This window comes from Cardiocondyla obscurior, linkage group LG05, assembly GCF_019399895.1.
Source record: "Cardiocondyla obscurior isolate alpha-2009 linkage group LG05, Cobs3.1, whole genome shotgun sequence".
NCBI classification, from domain to species: Eukaryota; Metazoa; Arthropoda; class Insecta; order Hymenoptera; family Formicidae; genus Cardiocondyla; species Cardiocondyla obscurior.
In genome coordinates, this window is record NC_091868.1 from 3,867,025 (window position 1) to 3,890,426 (window position 23,402).

At 36.8% G+C, this 23,402-nt stretch overlaps 5 protein-coding genes across 8 annotated transcripts; 2 read left to right on the forward strand and 3 right to left on the reverse strand.

Moving 5' to 3' along the window:
* The first annotated feature begins 1,031 nt into the window (after window positions 1-1,031).
* On the forward strand, window positions 1,032-3,487 carry Dpm1 (Dolichyl-phosphate mannosyltransferase subunit 1). 2 transcript variants are annotated; one of them, XM_070657316.1, is made up of 5 exons: window positions 1,032-1,361; window positions 1,513-1,723; window positions 1,806-1,996; window positions 2,071-2,286; window positions 3,349-3,487. In XM_070657316.1, the coding sequence occupies exons 1-5, from the start codon at window positions 1,222-1,224 to the stop codon at window positions 3,464-3,466; spliced, it is 876 nt and encodes a 291-aa protein (XP_070513417.1). In that variant the 5' UTR covers window positions 1,032-1,221; the 3' UTR covers window positions 3,467-3,487. The 2 variants fall into 2 exon arrangements, with proteins under 2 accessions (XP_070513417.1, XP_070513418.1); XM_070657317.1 differs by lacking the exon at window positions 3,349-3,487 and having other exon boundaries at window positions 1,036-1,361; window positions 2,071-2,840.
* Window positions 3,488-3,532: 45 nt separating this feature from the next.
* LOC139103007 (centrosomal protein of 104 kDa) lies at window positions 3,533-9,877 on the forward strand. 2 transcript variants are annotated; one of them, XM_070657311.1, is made up of 15 exons: window positions 3,533-3,664; window positions 4,877-5,041; window positions 5,206-5,417; window positions 5,521-5,919; window positions 6,000-6,189; window positions 6,309-6,456; window positions 6,532-6,658; window positions 6,765-6,991; window positions 7,071-7,340; window positions 7,522-7,753; window positions 7,810-7,991; window positions 8,062-8,207; window positions 8,354-8,455; window positions 8,538-8,663; window positions 8,809-9,877. In XM_070657311.1, exons 1-15 carry the CDS (start codon window positions 3,625-3,627, stop codon window positions 8,877-8,879), a joined length of 2,637 nt encoding a protein of 878 aa, XP_070513412.1. In that variant the 5' UTR covers window positions 3,533-3,624; the 3' UTR covers window positions 8,880-9,877. The 2 variants fall into 2 exon arrangements, with proteins under 2 accessions (XP_070513412.1, XP_070513413.1); XM_070657312.1 differs by having other exon boundaries at window positions 7,540-7,753.
* Window positions 9,878-9,979: 102 nt separating this feature from the next.
* Nsun2 (tRNA (cytosine(34)-C(5))-methyltransferase Nsun2) lies at window positions 9,980-13,196 on the reverse strand. 2 transcript variants are annotated; one of them, XM_070657314.1, is made up of 10 exons: window positions 13,057-13,196; window positions 12,377-12,950; window positions 12,125-12,287; window positions 11,952-12,059; window positions 11,689-11,876; window positions 11,454-11,598; window positions 11,061-11,384; window positions 10,602-10,969; window positions 10,348-10,515; window positions 9,980-10,275 (listed from the first exon to the last, which is right to left on the reverse strand). In XM_070657314.1, exons 1-10 carry the CDS (start codon window positions 13,120-13,122, stop codon window positions 10,160-10,162), a joined length of 2,220 nt encoding a protein of 739 aa, XP_070513415.1. In that variant the 5' UTR covers window positions 13,123-13,196; the 3' UTR covers window positions 9,980-10,159. The 2 variants fall into 2 exon arrangements, with proteins under 2 accessions (XP_070513415.1, XP_070513414.1); XM_070657313.1 differs by having other exon boundaries at window positions 9,980-10,515.
* On the reverse strand, window positions 13,057-17,393 carry LOC139103010 (globin-like). The gene is given in 5 exon segments (XM_070657318.1): window positions 13,057-13,790; window positions 14,092-14,236; window positions 14,238-14,315; window positions 15,382-15,566; window positions 17,259-17,393. Coding segments are annotated over 4 exon segments (507 nt in total). The 5' UTR covers window positions 15,534-15,566; window positions 17,259-17,393; the 3' UTR covers window positions 13,057-13,658.
* Window positions 17,148-23,343, reverse strand: LOC139103006 (brefeldin A-inhibited guanine nucleotide-exchange protein 1-like). The gene is given in 13 exon segments (XM_070657310.1): window positions 17,148-17,839; window positions 17,961-18,164; window positions 18,247-18,467; window positions 18,594-18,766; window positions 18,899-19,194; window positions 19,274-19,775; window positions 19,867-20,241; window positions 20,364-20,641; window positions 20,775-21,215; window positions 21,329-21,852; window positions 21,855-22,667; window positions 22,777-23,079; window positions 23,156-23,343. Coding segments are annotated over 12 exon segments (4,539 nt in total). The 5' UTR covers window positions 22,904-23,079; window positions 23,156-23,343; the 3' UTR covers window positions 17,148-17,254.
* Window positions 23,344-23,402: the final 59 nt, after the last annotated feature.

Below are 23,402 nucleotides of genomic sequence, written 5' to 3' on the forward strand. Positions count from 1 at the left end.
TATCATACCACATTTCTTAATATCTTTACCAATTTTAAATTGTTTAACACGCAAAGTGTTTGACAAACTTAATATTAAATTGTTAATAAATAAACTGTCTAACACGCAAAGTGTTCAACAGATTGCGTATACTATATGTCGGAAGGATAATTTTTTACGGGAGTAAATGAAAAAGAAAAGCGGCAATATTAGTTATTTAAATTTTTATTTTAATTAAAAATATTATAAAAAAATTGATATATAACTAGGTGTCCGCCCCGGCCTCGGCCACAATTTATTTATTAACAAATTAATATTAAATTGTTAATAAATAAACTGTGGTCGAGGCCGAGGCGGTAGACGAGACCGGGGCGGACACCTAGTTAAATATAAATTTTTTAATAATATTTCTAATTAAAATAAAAATTTAAATAACTAATATAGCCTCTCTTCCTTTTTATTCACTTCCATAAAAAATTATCCTTTCTACATATAGCATATGCAATCTATTGGACACTTTGCGTGTTGGACAGTTAATTTATTAACAATTTAATATTAAGTTTGTCGGACACTTTGCGTGTTGGACAATTTACAAATGGTAAAGATGTTAAAAATATGGTATGATATAGCTATCGGCGAAGGTCCACGTGGACCTTCGCCGGTAGCTATATTATACGTACGTTAAAAAACCTAACGCACTGTAAGTTGCACCTCCTGGGTAGTGCGGAAGACCACATCGTATTCTAATATACAACCTGCAAAGAAACATGTATCTTAGTGCCTGCGATTCACGCGGGCCGCATCGCGCGATGTGTGCATTTATCGTAGTCGTAGGCTCGTAGGCTGACGTAGGCAACGACTCGTAGCTGCATCGGTGCAAAGAAGACGGAACATATATATATCTGTCCTCTTCTGCAAGTCGAGCGAGACCGAGCGTGGCCGAGCGAGGCGCGCTCACCGACAGGACGTCGGCGTGTGTGCGTGGTCCCCCACTCCAGCAACATCGATGTTGCTCGGAGCTAAAATTCCCATCACTGGCTCCACGACATATTTACACGCGCGCTTCGTGTGAGATTCGACGCACCCCACGCCAAGGTCACGTACGCTAGCCGCCGTCGTAGCACCACGAATGCCATTTCTGACGGTGAGTGTACAGCAGCTTTGACAACGTCACGAAAAATACCGGAACGATCGCTCTAAAGATTCGAGTCCGCTCGGAGTTGAGTTTTCTTTGGTGCCAAAATGGTAAATAAAGAACAAGTGAAGAGCACTGTAAAAGATTTATGCAAAAATGACAAGTATTCGATTTTGCTTCCCACCTACAACGAAGTGGAGAACCTACCGATAATAATATGGCTCATCGTGAAATACATGGAGGAAAGGTGAGAAACGTAGACTATCACATAACCTATAGCTGATTAGAAATTATGTACGAGCGATAATATAAAAATTAATAAGTTGTTGAGCTGCATAGTCGAAGGAAATGTTAACATAATAATTAATTAAACAAGTAATAATTTACAACGCTTACAGCGAGCTCGCCTATGAAATTATTGTGATAGACGACGGTTCTCCAGATGGGACTCTGGACATGGCCAAGCAACTTCAACGTGTTTATGGCGACAATAAAATAGTTTTGAAGCCTAGAGAAAAGAAATTAGGACTGGGGACTGCTTATATGCATGGAATTAAATATGCAACTGGAAATTTTATCGTTATCATGGATGCTGACTTATCTCATCATGTATGTATTATATTGGTGAGCAAATTGAAAGGTAACGGTGGATATCTCTCTAAAAAAAAAAAACAAATCTCGTATTTTACAGCCCAAGTTTATTCCAAAAATGGCAGAGTTGCAACGGTATTTGAATCTAGACATAGTCAGTGGTACAAGATATGCACAGGGTGGTGGGGTTTATGGCTGGGATTTCAAAAGGAAGCTGGTCAGCAGAGGTGCAAATTTTCTAACACAGATTTTATTGAGACCTGGGGCAAGTGATTTAACTGGTAGCTTTAGGTAATATTCTTTATATATATATATATAAAATGTTACTATTAGATTTTACATTTTTAACATGGCATTTTATATAGGCTTTATAAAAAAGACGTTCTGGAAAAGCTGATACAATCCTGTGTGTCCAAAGGATATGTATTCCAAATGGAAATGATAGTCAGAGCTAGGCAATTTAATTACACAATAGGGGAAGTGCCAATTACATTTGTTGACAGAGTCTATGGTCAATCTAAACTTGGTGGCTCAGAAATTGTTCAATTTGTCAAGGGCCTTTTATATCTTTTTGCTACCACGTAAGTGACAAGAAGGTTGTAAGTTAAAAAAAACAAAAAAAAAATACGATTCTCTCAGATTCTTGCGTTTAAACAGCATCAGGAAGCACCAAACATCCTAGCAAAACATTCCAGATTTTATATTACCTAAATAATTACCTAAATATATAGAAAAAAATTTATATGTATGTATTTAGAATATTTAAAATAAATTATAATACTTTTATATATTACTAATTATATATAAATTTAAACTCAGCATATTTTTACCCTAGATATTAGAATGAATGGTCGAAGTATTCATTTCAAAATTAGCGTACATCAGGGATTTCTGTTTCTTTCGTAACTGTTTACACGCGGGAATAATAAAAATTCTTTACAACAGGACACGTGCGTCTACACGTGGCCGTGAACGGTGTAGAGGAGCATGCGTACATAACGCTTCTCGGGGGGTTTGCCCACCCTCGCCGCACCCTCTGACGTCACGCAGCCTCCATTTATTGATCCATTACGAAATTACAGTCTATATTTCTACCCAAGCAGGCTTAAATAAAATGCAAGACGTGAGACGACTATATCAGTAGAATTTACATTTACATAGTAAACAAACGTGATTTATCCCTCATAAACAATTTCCTAGGGATCCTTATATATTTTCATACCTTTTACAACTTTGTTCATTATTTGTATTACGTTTTCTTAAAAAAGACTTGGATTCTAATATAGATATCAGCAATTAATTGAAGTATACAACAATAAAAAAAAAAACAACAAAATTATATAGTTTCATAAATGTTAAAAAAAAAAAAAAAAAGAATATATTTTTAAACGCGATTGCAAAATTTTAATTTAATTTCAGATTGTCTATTAAAATAAATAAATAGCAAGGAAACAGCGGGAAACCGTTCAATCCTTTGGTCGAAGGAAATAAATTCACGTTAAGTTTCTAGTTTCCGATTCACCCCTTCGTTCCTAGATTTTATTGCTTCCGACAGTCGGGTGAAAATCTCCGTTTTATTATCTACGTCGCGTTTATAACAGCCTATGCAAAACGATCGCGAATATACGCATGCCTTTTTGCAGGAAAATCCCTGAGCCGTTAGCGACGACAGGGAGAAAGCAATTCCAGCACGAAGCCAGTTCTGTCGCAAGCTTCGCCGCGACCGGATGCGCAAGTGGGGTGGCCTGCGCGCCGGGGTGAAACTTGCAAGCTCCCCCTTTATCGAGCTTGCAGATGGCTGTGCCTTTTAGATTTTGACGTGTCTCTCCGTTCCTCCCCGTTCGTTCATCCGTGCGTTTCGCGGTGCAACATCTCGGCCGTTCGCACCAACGTTCCCCGACGATCAGCAACCCCCAGACATGCCCAGGAAAATCGGATTCAACGTCGTCTATGCCACGAGTAAGGCGGCCGAACCCAAAATCACCAAGTAAAATACTAACCTCGTGCGATTCCTGAGAAAGAGCTGGGTACCGCGGAAATCTAAATTCTGCGGATGGCAAATTAATAATCTTTTTTTTTTTTTTTTTTTAAACAGTGGCGCGCTCGACCACTTCATCATTCAAGACAGTGCGCGATAATAGCTCGAAACAGAACATCGCGTATGATTAATGACTCAAGTCTATTTCCACGAGAGTAAATTAAAGTTTAATTAATCAATTGATAACTAACGTAATCTATGTTTTTAGAATAAAGTTTCTTGATCACATAATTTTCTGAAATTTACGTTGCGCTCGAAACGCGCTCCTCGAGACTCTAAGATTGGGACTAAAGCTTGCGTGGCTTCTGGTACTTTAATTATCATCGTCGCGTTTTAACGCTCTTATCACATATTAGGACGCATTGATTTCTGTTACGAGACGAGTCGCAACGCGGCTCCCCGGCTCGCGACCCGGCACGTTATCAGGCCGCAGCACGTGTTCGCGGTTTTGATCGACGGGAGCAATATCCGTGCCATAATCACGGAATTAGTTTTAAAAATGAATAGACTGCGTTATGAATTCGTAAACGTGAGGTGGCACAGCTCGGAATGACGTGCATCTAAATTTCGTGAAGCAATTGCACGTAGAACCGCGATATCGCGTGACGACGTTGCGTTATTCTAAAAACCTCCCTTTTTTTTTTTTTTTTTATAAGACGAATTAGAAAAGTATAGATAGTACTTTAAAGAATAAAATTGGCATTGTCGGACACCGATTTTCCAACCCGTGGAAACGCGCAGAATTATAAATACTGTAACTGTAAATGAAAATTTACAATTGCAGTGAAAGAACACTTGAAGAAGTATCTGAGACTACGCAATCAAAGTACTTTAAGTAGCGGTGCCTAGCACCATATGTAACTATGCGCATCAATAATAAAATAATGTATAGTAAGAACTTCCTCGATGGTACCTGCTCGACATTCGATTAAAGTTTCAACGGACGAGTCGCAGATCTAGATGCTTCAACTATTAATATATTAGAATTGCGATAAAAATATGTAAAACTGAAATTGAAGCAATGAAAAAAGCGCCGGTTTGATTTCAGCACGATTTTTCATAGTTAAAGAGCTAAGCCGTACGGTAGGATTTTACTCGGATTCTAAATTGTTTTTCTTTTTTATTTTTTCAAGGCGAGGAGGATAGGCACTCGTCGTTAGAGCTTAACGTTCACGGGCCGACAGTGAGAGGTTGGCAAAGTGCAAGAAATTGCACGTATCCTCAAGAACTGATTCTACGACTTCATGGGCCGACAAAGCTAACGAGGATACAAGTCCTGGCTCACCAATATCTCATACGTAAGTGTGAATATCAAAAAGTTATTCTATTCGAATAATAATTAAAAAATTAATTATCAACGCGAGTTGTTAATATAAAATTTACCGTGACGTAGACGATATTTCAATGGTACTGCCGATATCGTTTTTGTGAAGAATGTAAACTAATAGATTTTGCTTTGCAGCTGAGAAGCTGGAGATCTGGACGTCAAGGGAAGAAAATGCATCCGCTTCGACGGATTTCAGTTACCTGGGATATATCACGCTGTCTGACAACGCGTCGACCCTTTATAAAAGCAGGGAGTTGAAAAGTGTGGCTCTTCCAGAAACAGAAGCGTTGTCGTTGAAGCTCAGGTTACACAAACCGCACAGTAATGCGCACAACACTTACTGTCAGGTACGCAACTCCCTGAAATAAAGCGAATTGACAAAGTGAAATAAATAGTTGTTATTATCGCAGATAAATTTATTGAAATTTTTATAAAAATTATTTTTATCAGGTTGGCCTTATAGCCATAAATATACTTGGCGAGCCTTATGACCAGGAATTAACTGGACAAGGAGACGCTCCATACAATCCACATTATATCTCGCCGTATGACGATCTGGCCTTCGAGATGTACGTTGATCGGGAAGTGGCAAAAATCATAAGACAAATGGAGGTAAAAAAGTTGCTGGCGGTGGAAGAAGAGAGGTTCGAATACGCTTCGAAGTTAAAAGTAGCTATGGAGAATCTCAGAAAAGCAGGCGAGCGTCTAGGCAAGTATGAGTTGGAGAAGAAGTACGCTATAGCTTTGGAAGATTATGACAAGGCCAAGGCTAAAAAAGCTCAGGCTCAACAATACAGACAGCAAGTCTACCAATCGTTGGAAATATACAATCTCCTTGAGATTAATGGGGTAAGTTAGCATTTGCAATTTTTTGCTAGCGAGAGCCTGGCAATAATGATAATTACCGAATCAATTAATTTATAACATAGCCTGTGGAACAGAACAATCTATCGACCGCGGAGGACAAAGAACCGACATCGACCGACACAGCGGGATTACCTGACAACGTTACGTCTCCTCCGAGACTGACCGTCTCTAATCGCGATGGTGCTGTGTCCCCAACCGGTCCTATACATCAACCACCCATCTCACCATTGCGCCAAAAATCCAACAGTCCCGGTATAATTTTTTAAAACATACTTTATGTTTTTTGTTTTTTTTTTTTTTTGTTTATATAATTGAGATTTTTTAATTTTTTACATAGTTACATAACGTCTAACAACTTTTACGCTGTTTAGAGGTAACCGGCAGTCCTACAAACGGTGTTCTTGAAAAACAGAACTGTAACAAAGGATCTCTCTCAAGGCGGAAAACTAAATCAGCAGGTCCGGCCCTTCGGTCGAGTTACGAGGCGTACGAGGAAAGGACTATCCCCGCTTTAAGACAGTAAGACAGTAACACTAACGTTGAAATATTGCAAAGTTATTACAATAATAAATTTATATCAATATCTACGTTTAGCTCGCACACAAATGAGTTTACAAGAGAGTGCCACTTGGATAGCTCGGAGATGAAGGTTACCTCAAAACTTAACGACAGGGAGAAAAAGCAAGCGGCGTTACCTATCACGGTTTTTGGGATGGAGATGGTAATGGAAAAATTGCTTCGAATATAGAATACATGATATATGAATGATATATACATATAAACTTGATGAATATAGAATAAGTGATAACAATAAATGCATCGTACAGGTAGAAAAGTTCTATTCAAAACAATTCACGGACAAAGAGGAAGGACTGATGCAACTGAAAGAAGAATTGAAAAAGTTTGATTCGGCCGTTTCGAAGCATTCTCCGAATAAAACGGCCAGAGCGGCTATTCTGCTGCTACACAGAGCTCTGAGAGATAAAGTTTTCAGCGTGTATAGCTTGGCAGCGCAGCTTATTCGAATCTTCTTTGCAGAGTTCGCTGCAGACAGGTAAATCTTTTGAACCTATATTTATTACTGTTCTTTCCGCCTATTATTTAGTGCCTAATTTAATTGATAATTTATTTAGAGTATCCTCGACTGAAATTGCCAGAAGCGTAGAACGTCTACTACCGGAACTTTTGACAAAATCTGGAGACACTACCCCGAGGATCCATAATATGGCAGTGCATACGATCCTTAGCATGGCAGATTGCAAATGCGTGCGGGAATTACATATAATACCAGTGCATTTGACCAGGCCCGTTAATAGTAGCACACATCAGAGACTTGCACTTAGTCGACTGGAAATGGTGGAGCAACTGATACTCAGCCACGGTATTTCCACAGAGAAACAAAGGTGATTCTGAATAATAGCCTGAGAACGCTCGAATTTGCATGAGGAATGTTAACCAAATGTTTTGAGGAATATTGGGCCTCTGCCGTCGAAACGCAGTCCTTCTGACTTTCGTCTAATCGATTCGCAGAGGTCCCTCCTCAAACTCAACTCTGTATTATTAAAACGCAATTACTCTGATAAGGTATTGTAATTGTTGTAGCGGGCTGACTTGTCGGACATTATCCGAATTAGGTTCTTCCGGTTTGCATCATCCGGCCGAGGCGGTGCGAAAGGTCTCCGAGAGAATTCTCGTATTGGTGTACAAAGTCAATCCCAGACTGGTGCGAAAACAATTACCCCCCGACGACGACATAACACGACGAAATTTACTGTATCGCCAGCTCTTCCATGAATTCGATTTGATTGATCTTCAGGTACGCGACACTTAAATAAAATGGAGATTTGCAATTACATGTACAAATAATTGCAGAGGAAAAAGGAAGCCGAATCCACCCATAAAGCAACAACGACGCCTACGCGAACTAGAACTACGGAAAATAATGTAACAAATTTAACCAAGTCACCATCTAGATCGAGCCCGGTTGTGAGCACCGGAAGTTCAACGAGTATTACGTCTCCGTCCGAAAACAGTACCGATCATAAGGGGGATAAGTAAGTACGGTGTACGAATTAAATTCATTAATCGCAAACGATGTGGAAAATGACGATAAATATTTTACAGGATGTGCATATTTTGCTTGTCGAAGGGACAAGTATATTCCGAAGAAGGTCTGAACATACATTATTGGAGAACTTGTCCTATGTTAACAAAATGCGAAGCCTGTAAGCAAGTGGTAGAAATTTCTTATTTAAATCTGCATTTGCTGAGTAAGTGCGCGAGAGATTTTTAATATGTTTAAGTTGTATTTAATATTTAAAAGTATTGCATAATAGTCACGGCAAAGAAAATGTAATTTACATTTATTATATATTATATATTAATCTGTCTTTTTTTTTTTTTTTTTTTTTTACAGATGAATGCGATATGAGGAGCAATTACGTAAAATGCGACACGTGTAAACAAGCTGTTAATGAAAATGCGTTCGAAAATCACAGACAAGATAAAAAATGCACAAGTACTATTACTACGTCATTCCAATATAATATGATTACACAGATCAAATAAAACGAGATTTTAATTCTTAATTTTTATTTTAGAACCTATCGAAGGATACGAACGCTGTCCTCTTTGTTCGGCCTTGGTCAATCAAAATAAATGGAGAGAACACCTTATGGGAGAACATCCGTGTGTAAATAATCCACGAAGCAAAATTGGAAAAAGTTGTAAGTTCTACGCACGATATATCTTTATTTAAGCAGTACTAAATCCGAAAGCAAGTTCTCTAACCTCTTGTAAAACTTTTATAAAAGAGTAAAATAGCCCTATAATAATATTTTAGAGGAATTTGAAATTTCTATACAATTGTAGGTTCGAAATCATCGTCTAACTCGCAAAACCTCAGTGGCAAATTAACTTCACCGACGGGTAGGGATTACTAGCATCAGGCAACGACGTCAAAACCAATGGAGGAATTTGACAAGTCTTAGAGAGAAGGATTTTGATTTTATTTATTTTATATACATTATATATGTGAGATGTCCAGTGTTTTTCATATTTGTATCTATATTTAAATGATTTTTTTATAGCAAACTTATCGTTTTTTTAGTAGTTATAAAATTAACTTTTAATTAAAAGTTAAAAATCTTGGCGCATTGAAAAACACAGATATGGCATTTGCCGCGACGAAAGCGGCCAGCCTGATGTGCTCTTCGCGGCACATGTCTCGACGCACACCACACTAACAGCCGTCGCCGTAGCAAACATCGTAATTGACTTTCAGTATACACTTACCGTCAGGAATGGCGTTCGTGGTGCTGGGACGGCGGCTAGCGTACGTGATCTTGGCGTGGGGTGCGTCGAATCTCACACGAAGCACGTACGTAGATGTTCCACAGAGCACAGGTCACAGAGGACTGAGGGAGAACGCGGTCTACTACCACCTCCCCGCACTCGGCGGCCGAGAGAGGGGGAACTCACGTACGCTAGCCGCCGTCGCCGCAGCGGCCGCGGCTAACGCCATATTTAGTCTTCGTTGTACACATGTATATAATAGATTTAGACGGCACAATTAAACTAGTTTATGGAATCATGTGAGAGACATGATCTGGCCAAGACGAGAGATATTAAAAATTGTTAATAGGTTTCATTTTTTTAAATCATTGTTGCATGATATTCAGAAGATCGCAGGATACGCGCAAAAGCGCATCAATTATTAAAGGCGGTGGTAACAGATGTTACAAAAATTTGTCATTTCAGGATTAATAATTCCTTCCGGCCATATTTCAAATAAAAATTTGTACTATAATGTACAAATATGGCGAAATGAGTCCAATAGGTATTAGGAAATGAAAAGCTCAAAAAATGTTACACGTTCCGTATCATTTCATAAACTAGTTATTTTATAAAAGAAAAAAAAAAAAAAAAGAATTAAAAATAATCATTTTATCATTTCGTCATTGATGATTTTATCCTAAAAAAATTATTTTTTCTTTAATCCCTTTTTAATCTAACGCACATATTTTTTAGTATCAATATTTAATTATTAAATTAAAATACCTTTATTAGACAAATAATTTCAAGTGTCATATATGTATGAAACCAGAAAAGTTGAAAAATTTTAATTATGTCTTAACGAATAATTCACTTATTTGTTACACTTACATTCTCTGTGTCATTAACTTTCTTTTTGTTATCCTTAGTTGTCGTTATAACTTTTTAATTAATCTTCGGTTTTAATGTCCGTTTTAATTTCGGTTTTTAACTCTGTTTTTACATCACCATTATTATCGTCTTCGGCTAAAGCAGCTGCACGATTTTCTTCAAATTTATTTTTCTCTGTAGGATCAAAATATGAATAATATACATATATTCTTTTATGATAATATAATATTATTACAAGCAACATACCAAATTTAGAGCAGTCTGCTCCTAAAAGCCGTAAATAATGAATCGCGTCGCAAGTAGGCACATATGCTCTAAGAGACATTGTTCCCCTCCACCCTACTAGCTGGAGATTTAGACGATTTAGATTGTCAGTCTTCTCTTCTTTGTATAAAAGTATACAACTTCCAGTTGCTTAAACACAAACATATTTTCCAAGTAATATTTATGAATTTTATAATATAAAAAAGTATAAGGAACATAGAAAAACATATATTTACCGAATTCCTTGAGATGTTGTTGAGTGTCTGAACTTAATTTTTCAATTTCAGGTGGCGTGTGCGGCTCGTCACTTTGTAAAAGCATTATTAAATCTTCTTTCGAGATCTGGAGCTTTCTGTTATCACTTATGTAATTTATGATACTGTGCATTCCTTCTTGAGCAAGTCTAAAGGCGCAATTCATATTTTTATTATCGCACCGCACAAATGTCTTAACCCCAGTATTGATCATTTTTACTTTATTTTCGTTAGATATCACTATGTCACGGATTGCCGGCGACGTAAAATAAATATTCTTTTTTTTCCCTTCGTGACATCTTACTAACAAACAACGTGGATCTAAATCGTCAGATATACCATAAAAATCTCTGAAAATATAAAATAATGCATTAAAAAAACAATTATATAAAATAATATTTTATATTAAAAAGTGCAAGAAAAAAAAATATATAAACTCACTTAATAGACTTCCATACGTCTTCTGTCTCATCTTTAAAAAAAACAAATGGATCTTCTCTATAACCAACGATTCTTCTTCGTTTTTTTTGTGGTTCCCATGATTTCTTTTCTTTTTCTAATACTCTTTTTCCACTTTCTGAAAGCTCCGTATCTTGCAAGGTTTCTTTTTCGATTGTTTTTTCATCTTTACTTTCACTACCATCTACATTCTGTATATTTTGATTTAGTGCACAAGTTTCAGCTTCCCACGGCAGAGATTTTATTTTTTCCAATACAGCTACAAAGAAACCTCCAGTATCTTGATGATGTGGTAATATTCTCATACTAAAAAATTATTAAAATATAATCTACAGAAATAATTTATTTTTATCTCTTAATTTAATTGGATTTTACCAACGTTCAAGATGAAACTTGGAAGCTTCGTTAGGGTCTGGAGGAAACATTTTCGGCCGTACTTGCGTTTGCCATTGTTCTGGGACATCATCCCAGCTATTAAAGAATTGTAAATTTTTAGATGCTGGTTTCCAATGTGTGACTCCTAATTATAAAATATATTATACATAATTTTTAAAAATTTATAAATATCTTATTATATATGTATTTCGTATATGACTATTTTAGAACTAACCCGAGTCACACACTAATCCTGGCACTAAATCTCTACAATCAACTAGTTGTACTGAATCTCCAGTCTCACAAAGAAGTCTGTGAAGTACCGCTTCATTTTCAATAGGATTTAATGAACATGTGGAGTATACCATTCTCCCTCCAACTGCTAGTAATTCTAAGCCACGTTTTGCTATCCTGTACTGAATTCTATAAAATAGAGAAAATTAGTATTTTGTATATTATTGTTTACACAATATATAATATTAAAAATTAAATTTGTACCCATGGAGATTACTGCCATTGGCAGGACTCCATTTGCACCATATATCTGGGTTTTTTCGCATAGTACCATCACCACTACATGGAACATCAGCAAGTATCCTATCAAACCTATAAAAAAACTTTTATGCAAAACTAATTACTTAAATTTAATATTATTAAGTTTGAATTCTTACTTCAATATATCCTTTAAACCATCTGGTTTTGTAATCATAAAGTTAGGCATAATTGATGAATCATGATTTGTAATAAGAATATTTGGACTGTTTAATCTTTTAGCTTGGTGTACTAACATGTAGCATCGATTATTATCAATATCATTAGCTATTACAAAGCCTTCTACAACAAAAATTGATATATAAACATTTAGAGTTGACTTTTTTTTTTTTTTTTTTTTTTATACATATGCATAATTTAATATAAATTACCTGGAGGCAATGAAGAGTTTCCTTCATCTGCGTGTATCATTTCTATAAGCTGTGCAGTCTTTGATCCTGGTGCAGCACACATGTCAAGAACCTTATGTGAAGGTTTAACATCCAGAACCAAAGGAGGAACCATACTAACCACTTCTTGCCTGCTAATACTGCCATTTTTAGTTTCAGCAATAAGGAAATTATGTAACCTAAAGTATGCTTCAGATCGTCGGATATCCTTCCTGGTTAATTGCAACTGCCAAGCCAGTTCCTCTGGATAAAAAGGTAGACTGTATAATATAGTTTTTGGTCGACTATTAACGTCCTCCTTATCACCATCCAAGTTTGCATTCAAAATCTCTTTGAAAAAATCACTCTTGATTATTTCCAATAAGACTTTAGCCTCAGCTTTAGAACCAGTAATGCGGAAAGCAACAGGCAGATTTGTCCTCATAGTACCGATGAATGCGTCCCATTTATCATCCGACACTATTCCCTGCGTTTTGTAATAATTTTCAAAATCTTTATTCTCCCGAATAATATCCGCGTAGCTCCTGTGAGGAGTACTGTCCCATTCTCCTTTTTTCTGCAATTATCAATAATATAACACATTCTTGAAATTTATATTTCAATCACATATTAAACTAGACATAACCTCTTACACATTTTGCCTAAAATATGAATAATCGTACCTTCTGTTTCTCACGACGTTTTTCAGCAAAGTTCTTTTTTGGTTTATTCTTTCGACCCTTACCCATTTGTTCGTTGAAATATGTGCCTTTAATTAATTAATGCTAATAATTACGTAGAGTATGACTAGCTCTCACTATGCATACACGTGACAAATACTACGAAGCAGAGAGCCCAACTCGGAATCGCGGCTTCCACGCGAAAATAATTCCGATAAATAATTCGTTTTATTGGCGATCACACATGACGTAAAATACATCTGTTCAATCTGTTCGATCTTCGGCAAAAGAATAATAAAATATAAAACATGTTTCATATAATAACAAGAAGATTGGAAAAAATTATAATTATAATTAATACAGTACGTCTTATTATGATATAATATGTACACATTTTATTATAATATTGCATCATATTAATTTCGTTAATTACATCTCGTTTCTCGAAACATTGATATTTCGATTGCAAAAAACATTTTTGTTTTATTATTAGTTATAAAAGTTATTTATATTAAAAAAATATTATCTTACAAAGAATAAATCACTGTCGTGATAAAACAATGTGTGCCACAAATTTATTAATTATAATTAAAAAATGCAGAAACTCAATCCGCGAAAACTTGATATATTTTCGAGAAGGTTAGATCTAACGTTTTCTTCCAAGCCTCCTGCACATCCGGCGTATATTGCTTCCCAAATAAAGAAGGGAAAAGATTTAATATAACTTGTTTTAAATTCTGAAACAAAATTTATCTTACTATATATCTGGAAAAATAAACGTGTACTACAAATATAGATAAAATTAATGTTGAACTAATAAAAATATATAGTAAACAAGATAAATTATCAACTATTTATTCAAAAGAATATTATCGTCAAATACTTTCAGTGCCAGAACCAGAAATAAAATTATCAAAATTTCTTTTCATATTTCATATATCATATTCAAGTCACATCATGACTTGAAAATATTAACTTATATAGTAAAGCAATAGAAAAAGGTAGAATTTTGAAAAGAAAAAATAAACATTTACTTACTTCAAATTGCTTTTGTGTTTGCCCACGGTTCTTGTGTTTTTCAGTTAAGTTGATTAAACTCGCCTCCATCAATTCCGGATCATGCATTTGCTCGATTACTTTACCAAGCGTTGCTACAATATTTACAGCATGCGCTTGGAATCTTTATTTTTGACAGTTCATCAAGAGGAACATCTTTAAACGACTTAAATTGTTTTTGATCGTCCGGATATTCTTTAAAATAACTATAAAAATGCAATTTAGAATTATAAAGATAGTAAGTTCGCTAAACGTGCAACATTTTGAAAAATCAGTTAAAGTGAGATCGTTTAAAGACCAATGCTCCATTATTAGAATCATGTTCAAATGCAACATAAAGGCAAAGTATTAAAGATTACTCTTTATATCATGCAGTGTAAAGATTAATAATAATAAAATAATTTCTTGCTGTTAAAAAGAAATGGTTTAGAAAGCAATAAGAAAAAGTTAATCAGTTTTATATGTCGTTTTTAAAATGCCCTTAATTTATTCACACTTCTTTTCTTTTTTTTTTTTTTTTTTAAACAACTAAATATTCGAAATTGTCGAACGCGAAACTTCAATAAGCACACTAAGAAGTTCAAAAGATACAAGCTGGAAAAAACGTCCGTTTATCTCGCGTTCGCATACGAATCGCAAGTTCTATTTGCGGAATCGATCACCTTAGCATACCAAAGATATAATATTAAATTGTAAACAGCCGGACGATGTAATAATTTGCCCGCAATCACGCGCGATAATAAAGGCAGCGGCGACAATTTAGCACGCATTCAGCCGCTTCTTTCGCGACGCAGTACGCATTAGCAAACGCGAATGATTTCGACGAAACGTGAGAATGTTCGCGACGAAGTCCATCGCGCGTGACACGGATTTTTTATCATGCACCAGATACGCATTGATGATTAATTCATTAAATAAATAAATGGCTCAATGAAATGCGGAAGTTCTTCGTCGGGCAAGGAAGTCTCGATCACGTTGGAGGAATTTCTAACACGCCTATTGTTTGTCACTTGCAGCGAAACAATTTTTTTATTAAAAATTAAGATTTTTTTTAATTAACTGTTTTCTTTATTTTTAGTTGTAATTAGGCATTCAAGTGACTGAGAAAGCTAATAAAAATTGCTCATTTATTCTCTCATTCTTTCTCGTTCTTTTTCTCTGTGCTGTTTAGTTGCGACGAAGCGATTACTTCCGCAATCGTCGAAGCTTACGAGAAGCGATCCGGTAGAAAACGCGTGTGGAGCAAAATGAAGAAAACGGCAATTCACTTACGCCAGTAATAGAGCGACGCCAACCGATACTTCGTCTTTACGAACAATCGCCCATGTGCTCTGCACCAATCTTTTTTGTTTTGCGGTCAGGCCAAGTTTCTCGTCTAATTTGCTGTCGCTTTGAAAAAAATCAAACAGTCCGCGGAACGCCATTGTTCGTCTCGCCGTAAGGAAATAAAGCCTGATCTATGGAAAACAATTGCACCGTTGATCAGATGATTATGGCACAAATGATCTTCAATGGGAGACTTGACTTCTCGTCGCGTCAGCAACTAAATATAAAAATGCGTCTGAAAAATGTTCAGGTGATTCTTCCCGCTCACCGCTCACCGCTCGCTTATTGTCACGCGCTAACTCCGCCTATTTTGTTTGTAATATTCGCGCCGTCGTCTGTCGCGCTCGCTCAAATCGTGTCTTCCTTATCACTCTTACGTGTACTTACGTGTATTATATTTTAATTTTTTTCTCGAAAATGATAAAGAATTTTGAAAAATTGTTCAGGACTTTTCGTCACCGTTTTTATGTCCCTACTCACAAATTTAAGATTGGACATCATATTTCAGACACCCTGTATACGCAGAATTTATGCTAACTGCAATGCGCACGTTTTCTGAGATCTTTTTGTAAAACCTAACAATGGGTCAGCAGATGATTTAATTGCGTGCAATTAATCTGACAAAAAACATTTAATAAGAAAACAATTTGAATGAAGATCCGAAATATTTGGACAAACTTGGGAAACTAAAGCGTTTTTTAATATCAGTTTTTTTTTAAAGTGCTACACTGAGAAAAAAATGTTGTTAAACAGATTAAACTTTCAACTAAACCCAAATTTAGTTAATAAAACAAAATTATTATTTAATCGAATTAATTGTTGCCCATTTATTTTCTGATTTCCGAAGGCACGCAGAGTGTGGCTCTCTAAGTAGATCAATGTGTTATTATTTGAATTTGCGTAATTTTTATATAAAGTAAAAAGCACTTTAATAAATGTGATTAAAATAACTTTTCCTACGTGGTGATAAACAGAGCCTTCGAAAAAATGGTCTGAGATGGTTCCGATAACCGTCAAACGTGCGAAGACTAATTAATCGCCGGTATCGTCCGGGATCAAAATTCTAGCACTGTCACTGATTACGCATATAGTCCCACAGTAAATCGCGTTGCAGCAGGATATTGGCGGTACAAATTTATCGTGCGCGAAAATCTCTCACTTTGAGACGCGAAAAACCTGGTTTCGTACACGCAAAACTATAAATAAGAACGGTCCATAGCCGGTGTTTATATTTTCTTCTTACTTCAAGATCATCTTAAGCAATATTTTAAGTCAATAATATAGTTCTGTAATTGGTTTAAAAATCGAATAAGACTGTACTTATAAGACAATCTTAAATATAAAAACTGATTATGAATACCGGCTTACAAATATCGGCCACAGGCCGCTGTGACTGGTACTAATCGAATAAGACTGTACTTATAAGACAATCTTAAATATAAAAACTGATTATGAATACCGGCTTACAAATATCGGCCACAGGCCGCTGTGACTGGTACTTTGCCAACGGTTGGAAGTCAAACTATCGCAGCGGCGCTATTATGATTTGCGATCTTGATACATCGAAACCACGGACCGTCATGATCGCACGGCAGGCAATTTATTTTAAAGAGTCGATCAGTTATATCTAAACTTTACATAAATGTTTTTAGTTAATTATTGAGAAATCGGATTAATGAGTTGTCGAAATTATTACTCAACAGCGTCACATAAAAAGTAGAACTTCTCCTAATATTGCTCTACAAATTGAACGTAAACTGATTAAGTCAAAGTCGCTGTATATTATTAAATAAAAAATAATTGACATAGCAAAGAATACTTACTTTACAAGTTCCGACGATTTGCCGTTCAACATGTCAGCCTGCGCGAGCGCAAGATTCTCTTGATCCTCTTTGCGCGAAGTTGCTGGATAAAAAACGATATTATCGATGGTCTGTATTAACTCAAGCTGAACTACACATTTTATTTGCAATGCAGAGAACAGCTTCGTTTTCGGCAAAATCTCGGTGTTCAAACTCTGTGCGCTATTGCTTCTTTTCAGAATACCAACGTGAAGACCATCAGATTCGCCAGTGATCACGTCGAGATCAGATTCCTTGTTCTGTGAATGCGGCTTCCACGTGAGCAACGCGGACGGTAGAGTGCTCTCGAAAATATCCAGAACACATCGACAAGTCTTCTCCCAGGTTTGTTCGTCAAATTTAATACCATTGCTGATGACTAAATTTTCCAAACAATTTGTACCTGATCGTGCTAACTGTTCGTTGTCCTGCTGGACACACCAGAGAAGCTGGAAATAAAGCTGCTCCAGTAACAAAGGACCCAAAGTATCGTAAAACTGCGAGAATACATCCACAATGGCATATAGCGCATGATTACACGTTGTTGTCATCCATTCAGCTTTCTACAATTTATTAATAAATTGTTTATGTGTAAAACTTCGCTCGCGAATCTAGATGTTCAGATACTTAATAAAAAAATACAAATTTTTGTCTTTCTTTTTTTATGTTTAAAATTGTACAAACCTCTGTATGCTGTTCGGGCAGCTTCATGTTATCAAAGATCCTAAAAAGAACTTGGAAAAGATCTTTCCACCAATGAGGCTTGAAGGACGCTCCATGGGTTTTTACGACGTCAAAAAGCACAGTCAGTGCGCGCGTTCTAACATCCAACTTACACCTACTCACAACGCAGGATAATTCAAACAGCAGCGGGAACCACCTTCTCACCTAAAAAAAAAAAGAAAGGAAAAAAAGGAAAGAATGTAAAATCAATCAGTGAAAAATAAATGAGTAAAGACAATGGTGGTACCCAGGCTCGGTCTTCTTTGGAAACCATTCCACTGTCGTCCATCATACCCTCGGCAAACAGATTAGGATTCGCATCAATGTAAGAAGCACAAGAACGTATTAATCGAATTGCCTCCATACTAGTATCTGGGAAAGAAGCGTTGCACGCAAACTCGCTCAGACATTTAACGGCATCTTGGAAAGAATCTACCATGATACTGAAGTCGTCTGCATACAACTCGTCTATAATACACAAATTATATAATAACATTATTAGAATTAACATAATACATTTAAAATATATCCTAATATAAAAAAAAAAAATTGGTGTTAACAATAAAATCGCATTCATTATTGCCTCTTACTTACTAATAATCTTGCCGGTCATAGAAAAGGCCAATTCGACAACGGATTCGTCACGATCACTAGCTGCATGGTGAAAGACGCTGAAAATGTTCTTCCAACCAGATCTAATATTCGGTGCTTGCGAATGAACAATTTGCGCTACGCACCTCACAACCATATCTCGAATCACAGGAGATCTAAATTATATTGAATTAACGTAATCAAAGACGTTTAATACATAAATACACGTTACACATAACAAATGTCGGATTATAATATAATTAAACTACAAAAAAAAAAGCATAATTAAAAAAACTAAATTATATTACCTATTCTTTTTCATGATGTGCTCGAATGGCCTTAAGAAATCTTTTTGGAATCTGAAATTGGCAAACTCGCCTTTCTCGATAAACTTAGTGGCCAGCTGTCTCAATGAATCCACTGCAAAAAATGCGATATCTTGTCGCGGACTGCATCCTACTCTATCAAAATGATCGCCGAGGACTTGCCAAATCCTCGACCATTGCAGCCTAATACGACCCATATTGTAGTACGAAATCTCGACAATCTTCGTAAGAGAGAACATACGCGGTTGTGTAGGGTGTGCCAGTTCCTCGAGAGATACCTGAAAATTATTATTGTTATTCATTATACAGTCTAATATTATATTATAATCGTTGATTTAATTAAAAAAAAAAAAAGACCTGGCAGAGAGCTTTGACGAATTCAACAATAGCATCACCGTCGAGTCTCGTCGAGCCGGTAAAGATACGATCAACGGCCACTACAACGCTCTGCGAGCTGGTTTCGCCAATAGACTCCTTTACGCTGGGGTCCAATGAGCTTAAATTAAGATTGTTGCTCTGGTGCGAACTGCCAGAGTGCGTAAGATTACCAAAGTTCGCTAATGGCGAGGGGAAATGCGGTTTTGATGGTGGCCCCAGCAATTGTGGCCGCACTCCTGTACCTATTAGTTGTGCCAACTCCAATTGAGAGATGCATTTGACGACATCGAGCCACGAGCTGCCTAGGTAATTGCCATCAGTGTGAGCTACTGTAATAAGAGTTTTAATAGTATCGATGTTTTTCGCCTTCATTTCAGTAATAGGAGAGTTTGCTGTTAACAAAGTGAATCTCGCTAAAGCTTGCACATAGGCATCGCGTTCGAGGCTCATATGAAAGATGCAGGCGATACGAATAGCACACCTAAAATATGAAATATAATAATGTAAAATAAAGAAAAACATAAATTGTAAATTGTTTCCTCCATTTTTCTACATAAAAAATGTTTTCTCACCTAATACCATCCAAACAGAGTGACGCAATTTCTGGATCGTCACAATCTTGAAGTCCAACGCTAAATGCAGCGAGAAATGGTGTCCAGGCCATTTTGAACATCGGACGTACATGCTCCAAATGTTTCGCTGTGGTGAATGGTGCTTGAACATGACTAACAGATTTCATCAAATTCTTTGGCCCCGTAGAAATCACTTCCATTTCCATGTTCCATAACAATCGTCGCTTCTTTTCACTAGATATCAACTGTTTGCCAGTAAGTCGACTGTTATTAGGATTCGATTTCATTTTAATCTCATTGCCAGCAATCTCATCGTAAATCCTAGATAAATATTCTTCAGGAAGATCCTCATTGTCACTGATGCGTCGATTAAGTCTGATAAATAAGAATACAAATTTACTTTTCAAATTTATAGTTAAAGAAATTAATTTAGTATCAAAAACAATAAAAATATAAAACGTTTTAATTTAATTAACTTTAAAAAATAATTTACGTACTTAATGTATTGTTCTTTGGTCATTTTATTTTTAACCTGCGGCGAATGCAAATCAGTGGTCAACATTATGATTGAAAACCCGAGAACGTAGGCTGTATCTGCACTCGTAAAAAGACCATTGTTAGGATTACATTCGCAGTAACGATTGGCGAACTTTTCCATTAATCGATCGATCTTCTGTGCTTCGCCGGGCAGTCGAAAACCCTCTAGGAAATACCTGAGTGCAGTTACCAGATCGCGTTCAGCAAAATTCATTTGATCGATGTAATGATACATGACCTAAACAAATAATATAATAAAATCAATTATTTAAATAAATTATCAAAATAATTATATCATTAAAACTTATCAAATGTTTTAAAATATCTATTAGTTGGTTTATTTATTATTTCAAATATTTTCTTCTCATTACCTGATTATGATTATGATCGCCTAAAAAGTCCCCGATTGCGGTTTTGTCCAGTCGTTCGTCCAAATGCAACCACCTGGCCACATCCTCTGGCAAAGTACCGAGCAGTCCTTGTTCCTGCAAGTACTGCACACCCTTGCCAGGTTTTCGACTAAAGATCTCTATACCAGTCTCCCACACTTCCTTTTGTTGTTTTTGTACTTCATACTGCTCTGGAGAATCTGGAACCTCCTTGTTACCAGTCAGACTAGAATTAGCCGACGAAAGACTGCCAGCGCTACCATAACGTGGCAGTGGAGTCTCCGGTGTTGTATCCGACGGATCTGACAATGGCTGTTGATCCGCTGGCACGCTAGGATTTACGTAAAGATCCCGACTCCATTCCACCATACACTTCAGAATAGATACAAGGCACTCTAGACCACGTATGCGCATGGATTTTTCCTGCAAAAGTAAGATACTAATATTAGGAACAAAACTATATATTGCTCGCTTCAAAAAAAATTTTCCGTAACGAATACTACATTTATTCTATCATTTATCTTTTTTTAACATACCTGATTTGGCGATGCACCTAACTCCAAAGCTTGACGACCCTGAGCGATCTTGGACAGATCATTGACAAGCCTTTCAAAAAGATTTGCTGCCGAAAGATCGCAATCGTAGTTAACATAAATATCGACGACGCTCTGAGCATCCGCACAGATCCTCGTAAGTGCGTGTATCACCATCCACTTATGCTCAAAGGAGCTGCTAGAAGTCTCGAGAATATTCATAAAGATCTCCTTAAAAAATACCTCAATTTGCATCTTAAGATGCATCTTAAAACGTGCGAGAAGCGCCAGGAACAGCGCCAATGACAGCTCGAACACTTCTGGCACTGAAGACACACCGTTTTTCGACAGTGCAACGCACAAGTACTGTTTAATGGCGATAACGAACATTTCATTAGAACGTAATACGGGACCAGCATTTTGCAAAATTCCCAAAAGTAATTGAAGCGACAGGATCTTAGAACGGAGCTCGTGTGATCTTGGATCAGGAGTACCATCCGGCAGCGGTTTCATAGAAAGCTTGCAGCTCGAAATACCAAAAATGCATCTTTTTGCAGCACATGTGTGAATTTGGCAGTTACCATGTTATCGTTCTCGGCGGTTACCTCATCACCATTATCCTCTGGACTACCGTTCTCCAAACTTACTTCTTCTTCCAATGGCACTACAGATTTTACTACATCATCAAGAATACTCTTGACAATTATATGAGAATCAACTGTATCATTATTCAAAGTATTTTCCGGACTTTGGTCAGTTTCAACTTCGCCATTTGGTATAACAGGAACTTCTTGCTGATGATCTCCATCAATCTTAACATTTTCTTCTTCTGCTTGAGTCTCCATTCGTGCAAAAATCACATTGATCATCTGTGTGAGAGTTGCACGAGCTGTTGTCTGATTTACCAAATTACGTGATGCCAGGTAAACATTGTAAACTGTACGAATTGTCAACAGCACTGTACCCTCGTGTACTTCCACATGCTGGCTTGTCATTACAGTTAGCAGAGCTTTAATAATCTGCAGCTGTACACCTTCATCAGTCTGTGGACCGGTAAAACAACCACAGATTGTCTCGACAATGCGTACAATCAGCAACTTGTTAGTTTCTGTTGAATCTGGCACATTGCCAGTAAGATGACCATAAGCAATTAATTTTTGCAAGCAGTCCAATGCTGTGACCACAATACGTGGTGACTTGCTCTGACATGCTAACTCAAATGGTAAAAAATACTTCTCAGCAGTAATAACATTTGAGTCACTCTTGGGCTGTGGCAGGGCATTCGAAGTAACCTCTTCACCTTGCACAGCTGGCACATCTTTGATCTCATTTCGTAGGTCCTCTGTGATAATCAAAAAAAAAAAAAAGTAATCAATAAATTTAACTAGTAACTACTACAGCTATTAGCAATATATAATGAAATGTGTACTGTTTAAAAGCTTTCTTCTTACCAAGAGCAGATTCGCAGGACTTCCTAAGCTGCGAGAGATGAGATCTTTTGACATCTCGATCGGCCAGAATCTTTTCCAATGCTCGAACGATAAACATTTCTCTAGTCTTGGAGTTATTTTGCATCATCACCTCACTCCCCAAGCGGCAACTCGAGGTCCACGTTCGTTCAATGCTCGTTTTTCAATGTATCAAAACATTAAACCAGCCCAAAGAATGGCAATACATGTGACTACGTTGCAGTTGGCTGCCGGCCAACATCTTTCACGACGTTCTCTATTACAACGTAACCCTTTCTCGCGAATCTGAGAATATTACGCACAAGAAGTGAGCAGATTTAAGCAAGATCGAGGAAAATTCCGTAGCTATAAAATCACTTACCTAAGTGATAAGACGACAGCCACATTGAGATTTTTTTAGAATGATATTCCAGAAAAAGACTAATCGAAACCACGAATTGTCGGTCTCCTCGAGAACGACGTTACTCTGCCAATGGATTTCCAACAGAACTCAAAGGAGAATAAACGATGATTGAGATAAACCGACCCTCGCGCTGACAGCCACCGGAATGTGGCGGCAGTCGTGGCGGATGACAAGTACGCAGTGTGACAACTGTCGAACGTCCCTA